We start from the raw sequence: 7,465 nt of genomic DNA, 5'->3' as shown, positions 1-7,465 counted from the left end.
GCCCCAAGCTTTGGCGGGGTGGCAAGGATGCCTGGCTGCCTGCCTTCTCCTTCGAGTAGGCCCTCGATGCCCCGTGCAAGTTCCACAGCAGCGCGAACCGTCTAACCACACCACCCAGCAGTGCAGCTGGCTCACCCAAATCACTAAGGGTGAGGGTCTGCCGCCTCCTCCAGCCGGCCCAGCGGCTCCAGCTCCTCAGCAGCCGGCCCGCCCTATCAGCATGCTCCAAGATGAGTTCCCCAACAAGAACGCCACCTACATCGTCTTCACCAATGAAGCCGACGACAAGCATAGTCGGTGTCAGCAGCACCACGAGGTGAATGCTGTTGTTTCAGAGGTCCCCAAATTTATGCACTGGTCCGACATGCCCATCACCTGGAGCCGTGATGATCACCCGGCCGTGATGCCCTAGCTGGGTGCTTATGCCATGGTGCTGGACTCCACCTTCTCAATCGAGAGGCGGACTTGCCGCTTCTCCCAGATCCTAATAGACGGCGGTAGCAGCATCAACATCCTCTACCGTGACACCATGGAAGAGCTGGGCATCAAGGAGAAGCAACTCCAGCCCAGCCGGACTGTGTTCCATGGCATTGTCCCTAGGATTTCCTGCTTTGCAATCGGCAAAATCAAGATTGACGTCCTGTTCGGCGACAAGACCCACTTCCGCCGCGAGCCCATCTGGTTTGAGGTGGTTGACTTGGACAACCCCTACCACGCGCTCTTAGGCCGGCCAGCTTTAGCCAAATTCATGGTGGTTCCACATTACGCGTACCTAAAGATGAAATGGCGGGTCCCAAGTGCTTCATCACCATTGCCGGCGACTACCAGAAGTCGCTCACGTGCACCACAGCCAGCTCCCGGCTGGCCGAGTCCCTTATCATCGCCGAAGGGAAGCGCCTCCTTGACCGGGCTCTGGCCATGGCCAGCAAGCAGCCGGCCATGCCATCTAACCCCAAGGACGCGGACGCTGGGGGCTCCTTCCAGCCGTCCAAGGAAACCAAGAAGATCATCTTGGACCCGGCGCACCCGGAGCAGCATGCTGTCATAGGGTCCAACCTTGACAGCAAATAGGAAAGCGAGCTCGTTGACATCCTCCATGGAAATTGGGACATCTTCGCATGGTCCCCCAAGTACATGCCGGGTGTTCCGAGGGAGTACGCCGAGCACAAGCTGCATGTGCGATCGGATGCTAATCCGGTCAAACAACCCCTCCGCCGCCTATCAGAAGAGAAGGGAAGGATCGTTGGTGAAGAAATCGACCGGCTTTTGGCTGCCGACTTCATCATGGAAGTGTTCTACCCGGACTGGCTTGCCAACCCAGTCCCAATTTTCAAGAAAAACAACAAGTGGCACATTTGTATCGACTACACGAGCCTCAACAAAGCCTGCCCCAAGGATCCCTTTGCCTTGCCCCGGATCGATCAGGTGATCGACTCCACGGCCGGCTGCGAGCTGCTGTCCTTCCTGGACGCCTACTCCAACTACCAACAGATCTAGCTGGACCCGCCCGATCGACTAAAGACCGGCTTCATCACCCCTTTCGGCGCCTTCTGCTACATCACCATGACGTTCGGCTTGAGGAACGTCGGCACCACCTTTCAGCGTTGTATGCAGTAGTGCCTCCTGAAGCAACTCAGCAGAAATGCCCATGTCTATGTGGACGATATAGTGGTGAGGACGGAGAAGCGCGACACCCTTTTGTAGGATCTCAAGGAGACCTTCGCCAACCTGCGCTGCTTTTAGATCAAGCTCAACCCGGAGAAGTGTGTCTTCGGAGTACCGGCCGGCCAGCTCCTTGGCTTCCTTGTTTCTAAGCATGGGATTGAGTGCAACCCCGTGAAGATCAACGCCATTGAGCGGCTGAAGAAACCGACCCGGCTGCGGGACGTCCAGAAGTTCATCGAGTGCCTAGCCTCTCTCATCCGGTTCGTCAGCCGGCTGGGCAAGAAGGCCCTCCCACTGTACCAGCCGATGAAGAAGACCACATGCTTCGAGTGGACCGATCAGGCAGGCGAGGCATTCCTCCAACTCAAGCAGATGCTGTCCACGCCGCCTGTTCTGGCCGGCTGCTAAAGAGCCCATGCTCCTCTACATCACCGCTAACAACCGGGTCATCAGCACGGTGATTTTTATCGAGTGCCCGGAAGCCGGCAGAGCTCAGCCGGTCCGGAGGTCGGTCTATTACCTAAGCGAGGTGTTGTCCACCTCCAAGCAGAACTACCCCCACTACCAGAAGATGTGCTACGACGTATACTTTGCCGCCAAGAAGCTGAAGCAGTACTTCCAGGAGCACACCATCACGGGCATCTATGCCCCCCCCTGCCGAGATCATGGGCAACCGAGATGCCTCGGGCCGGGTGGCCAAGTGGGCCATCGAGCTGGCTCCCCACACCATCCTCTACCAGCCCCGCACCGCTATCAAGTCCCAAGCACTGGCCGACTTCCTTGTTGACTGGGCCGAGACCCAGTACCTGCCACCAGCGCCGGATTCCATGCATTGGTGGATGCACTTTGATGGCTCGCAGATGCATACCGGTTTGGGAGTCGGCATCATCGTCACCTCTCCCAAAGGTGACAAGCTAAAGTACACGCTGCAGACTCACTTTGCCACCTCCAACAACATGGCCGAGTACGAAGCACTCGTCCACGGGCTCCGGCTGGCCAAGGAGCTCGGCATCCGCCGCATTCTGTGCTACGGCGACTCGGACCTTGTGCTCCAGCAGTCTTCTGGCGACTGGGACGCCAAGGACGCCAACATGGCCAGTTACCGCTTCCTCATCCAGCAGATCAGCGGACACTTCGATGGGTGCGAGTTCATCCATGTGCCACGGGCCGACAACGAAGCAGCCGACGCCCTGGCACGGATTGGCTCTACCCGGCAGTACATTCCAGTAGGCATCTCCCTCGAATGTTTGCGCAAGCTGTCTATCCAACCTTCGCCAAAATCAGAATCCATCTTTGTGTCGGCTGACCCTGGAGCAGCCGGATCCAGCTCGGGGACTTCTACAACCGGCCCGGGAACTTCTACAGGCAGCCCGGGGGCTGCAGCACCCAAACCCGGCCCGAGGACTCTAGAACCCGGCCCGGGGACTGCTGTAGTCGGCCCGGGGACTTCAACGATGCAACAAGCAGCGGCCGGCTCCGACCCGCCGCCTCCCAACCCGGCCAACCTAACGCCGGTTGCTGTCATGACGGTGGTGGAAGCCGCATCTTGGGCGTAGCCCATCCTCAACTTTCTGGTGAGCCACGAGCTACGAGCCGACGAAGTCTTGGCCCGGCAGGTGCAATGCCGGGCGGCCGCATACACGATCATCAACAGAGAGCTCATCAGGCGCAGCGTGACTAGTGTCTTCCAGCGCCGCGTCAAGCCGGAGAAGGGCATTGCTATCCTCAGAGACATTCATCAAGGTGAATGTGGCCACCATGCCGTCTCCAGATCCCTCGTCGCTAAAGCCTTCCAACACGGTTTCTTCTAGCCGACTGCTCTGGACGACGCCAAGGAGTTGGTCCGAAAGGGCAAGGGGAACCAGCGCTTCAGCACCAAGCAGCACCTGTCAGCCTCAGCACTCAAGACCATTCCCATCACTTGGCCGTTTGCCGTATGGGGGTTGGATATGGTGGGCCCATTGAAGACAACACGCGGCGGCATGACCCATCTGCTGGTTGCCGTGAACAAGTTCACGAAGTGGATTGAGGCAAGGCCAATCAAGAAGCTGAACGGCCCCATAGCCGTCACATTGAAAATGGACATCACCGTTCGATACGGCATCCCGCATAGCATCATCACCGACAACGGCACAAACTTCGCCAAGGGCGCCTTGGCCCATTTCTGCGCAACGCAGGGCATCCAACTGGACTCATGTTGGTTGCTCACCCATAGTCAAAACGGTCAGGTGGAGCGAGCAAACGGCCTCATCCTATCCGGCATCAAGCCTCGGCTGGTCGAGCCACTGGAGCGCTCGGCCGGCTGCTGGATCGAGGAGCTGCCGGTAGTCCTTTGGAGTCTCTGGACTACGCCAAACAGATCAACCGGCTTCACACCTTTCTTCCTCGTGTACGGGGCCGAGGCCATCATCCCAACGGATATCGAGTTCGACTCGCCTCGCGTCACCCTATACACGGAGGGGCGGAAGCAAAGGAGGCACGTGAAGATGGTGTTGACCTGCTCGAATAGGCCCGACTGCTAGCACTCGGCCGGTCCGCCATCTACCAGCAGAGCCTACGCCGCTACCACAACAAGAAGATCAAGCCGCGTGCTTTCTGTGTGGGCGACCTTGTGCTCCAACTGATCCAGCGAACAGCCGACCAACACAAGCTCTCGGCTCCGTAGGAGGGGCCCTTCATGGTCAGCAAGGCCCTGGGCTCCTACTACCTCATCAACGCATAGAAGCCCAGGGCACGCAAGAGGGACACAACCGGCCAAGAGTCGGAGCACCCGTGGAACGCGGACCTTCTCCGCCCGTTTTACAGTTGATGCAGTGTATGTACCATGCTATCTTTTGTACTAAGCAAAGACAACGGGTCCCTCGAGGCACACTCGGGGGCTACCTTTTTATCTATATGATAAGCTTCGCATATGTAAGTATTCATTCTTTTGCCCTGCCCGGGTCCAGTCAGCCGGCCCGGGGGCTCGCCGCCTTGGCCCAAGTTGGTACCATCCAAAGTCGGCTCAGTAGTGTGCTGACGCCAAGCCCTTTCTTCGCCCCAGCCATAGCTCGCAGCCCGACTGTCCGGCTTGCAAGAGCCAAAGGCCAGAAACGCTGTCCACACAAAAAATGATTAAGGAAGAACACCAATTCAGGCCAAGCCGACCTCTCGCCTCCCCCGTCCAGCTGCTCAGCAGCCGGCCGGCCGGCTTCTCACTTGACTAGCTACGCTTTAAGCGGCTGAAGTAACTTGCCTATTCTTAAAGGCCAAGTCCCTGACCCGGCCACAGACCGCAGCGCGGCTATCCGGCTGGCAGAGCGGCAGCCAAAGGAAGACGGCAAACGAAAAAGGCAAAGAAAGCAAAGGCAAAATCGAGTCAGAACTCGGCAAAACACACAAGCATGTGTGAAAATAAATTTATTTACATTACAAAAGGCTCGCAGTCGGCATTCATCAAGGTTTAAAATACACCCCAAGTGGGTGGAACTGCGCATGATTAACTTGTTCTCGAATACAAGACATAAATAATTTAAATAGATAAAGGCCGCTTAGGTCGGAGGAACTGTGGGCTGCTCGAAGGAGTCGGTTGCGGCTGTAGCACCGGCTGGTAGGGCCTCCAGCTGGTTGGTCCCGGTCTAGTTGGTGGAGGCGGCCGACGTGGTCTTCCGCTGCTCGCTGGCTAGAGCCGGATCGGGCTGAGTCCGGCTGGTCGCTCTGTCATCTGGCGCGACGCCATCGCCTTTCTCGTCCTCCTCTGCGGCCTTGTCGCTGGAGGCGATCTCCTCCGCCGGGTTCTCCACTTCGTCCAGGTTCAGCCCGAACCAGGACGGCGGCACCTCGGTGTCGTTTTCTGCCCGATCCGGGATGAAGACGTCACCACCGGTGTACTCGGCGAGGGCTGCTGCACGGACGGCAATCCTTTCGCGCTCCGCCTCCAGCTCCGGTGCCGCCTCCTGGAGAAAGGTGGCCAGCTGAGCCATGCTCAAGCATGGGTACCACGCCTTCATGAACTCTAGTGTCACCTTGGCGCTGGCCTGGGCCGCGGCGCCCTTCCAGGTGTCGAGCCGCTCCCAAGAGACCTCCAATCAGTCGGCAGTCCGGCTAGGAGTCCCCGGGACCTACACACCCGGCGAGAGCCCTTCCAAGACCCGCGACCCGGCGCACTGAAACTGGCGGAGCAGAGGGTGCGTAGGCTCAAGACGCATCCGAACGGCCAGGAATTGTTCGCCCAAGTTCCGGGGCCGGTCCGGCGCAATCTCCACGCCCACACTCCTCCACTGCTCGCGTCGCGCCTCAATCGCCTGGCCGATGGCACCGGAGTGATCCGGGAAGTACTCTGTTCAAAAGAAAGCAAAGGAATAAGAGCCCGGCTTCCAGCGATAGCTGGCGCCTCCAAGCAAGAAAGAGAGAAGACCTACCTTCAAGCATATGCTCAATCACTGAGTAGCCCTACGAGAAGTACTTCTCCTTGTCGGCCCAGCCCGAGCGTTGGGTCTCGAACTCAGCCCTGGAAGCGCTCCTCCTCGACCTTCAGCAGCCACACCTGCTACGCATGTCGGGCCACCTGGTTAGCCAACTGAAAGTGCAACTATCCCTAGGTGGTTTTGGTAATTACTAACAACATATAGCTCATTGAACTAATGCTATTTCAAGATGATCATTTCAGAAAGTTCAGTGATTGGCATGGCATGGATTAGGAATGTGGACCCCTCAAAATGCTAAGGACACACATTGGCTCAAGCTCAAGACTCTACATTTTCATTTTAGTGATCCAAGATCACATTGAGTCCATAGGAAAAGCCAATACTATTAAAAGGGGATGAGGTGTTGCTTAATGGCTTGCTTGCTCAAAATGCTTAGTGATATGCTCCAAAAGCCCTCAACAACTTCCTCATTTCCACATATGTCCCAAACCAAAAGCCAAACTCGGCCCTACCGATTTGATCTATCCGGCGCCACCGAGTTCATTTGACATAGCCACTGCCAGAAACCCTAGTCACTTCGGTCTCATCGATATGGATCTCGGTCTCACCGAGATGGGATTGCAAACTCTCTGTTTCCCTTCATAACGTTTCGGTCGAACCGAAATGAGTGATCGGTCCCACCGAGATTGTAATGCAAACTCTCAGTTTCCCTTTCATAACATTTCGGTCTCACCGAGATGAGCGAATCGGTCCCACCGAGTTTGCCTGACCAACTCTCTGGTTAGCTTATTACCAAAGTTGGTCCTACTGAGTTTTTGTAATCGGTCTCACCGAGATTACGTTATGCCCTAACCCTAATGGAATCGGTCCCACTGAGTTGACATGTCGGTCCCATTGAAAAGCCTAACGTTCACATTTTGAACTAAATCGGTCTGACCGAGTTTTCTGATTCGGTCCCACCGAGTTGGTGAATTGTGTGTAACGGTTAGATTTTGTGTGGAGTCTATATATACCCCTCCACCCTTCCTTCATTCGTGGGGGAAAGCCACCAGAATGTGCCTACACTTCCAACATACATTTTCTGAGAGAGAACCACTTACTCATGTGTTGAGACCAAGATATTCCATTCCAACCACATAAATCTTGATCTCTAGCCTTCCCCAAGTTGCTTTCCACTCAAATCATCTTTCCACCATATCCAAATCTATGAGAGAGAGTTGAGTGTTGGGGAGACTATCATTTGAAGCACAAGAGCAAGGAGTTCATCATCAACACACCATCTATTACCTTTTGGAGAGTGGTGTCTCCTAGATTGGTTAGGTGTCACTTGGGAGCCTCCGTCAAGATTGTGGAGTTGAACCAAGGAGTTTGTACGGGCAAGGAGATCGCCTACT

General features: G+C 56.2%; 1 protein-coding gene and 1 pseudogene across 1 annotated transcript; both read left to right on the top strand.

Annotated features, from left to right (window-relative positions):
- Positions 1 to 427: 427 nt before the first annotated feature.
- LOC109745654 (uncharacterized) lies at positions 428 to 1,071 on the top strand. Its single transcript, XM_020304765.1, has 2 exons — positions 428 to 725; positions 779 to 1,071. The coding sequence occupies exons 1-2, from the start codon at positions 428 to 430 to the stop codon at positions 1,069 to 1,071; spliced, it is 591 nt and encodes a 196-aa protein (XP_020160354.1).
- Positions 1,072 to 2,492: 1,421 nt separating this feature from the next.
- LOC109745653 (uncharacterized) lies at positions 2,493 to 4,890 on the top strand (annotated as a pseudogene).
- Positions 4,891 to 7,465: the final 2,575 nt, after the last annotated feature.

Source organism: Aegilops tauschii, chromosome 2 (assembly GCF_002575655.3).
Source record: "Aegilops tauschii subsp. strangulata cultivar AL8/78 chromosome 2, Aet v6.0, whole genome shotgun sequence".
In the NCBI taxonomy this organism is placed as follows: Eukaryota; Viridiplantae; Streptophyta; class Magnoliopsida; order Poales; family Poaceae; genus Aegilops; species Aegilops tauschii.
Note: the sequence above shows the minus strand (reverse complement) of the source record. Positions and strands in the feature narration are given on the sequence as shown.

Coding starts and splice junctions, on each gene's coding strand:
- LOC109745654 (XM_020304765.1), top strand. CDS start 428: ATGGTGCTGGACTCCACCTTCTCAATCGAGAGGCGGACTTGCCGCTTC. Junction 726..778: donor CCCCTACCACGCGCTCTTAG/GCCGGCCAGCTT, acceptor GCGTACCTAAAG/ATGAAATGGCGGGTCCCAAG.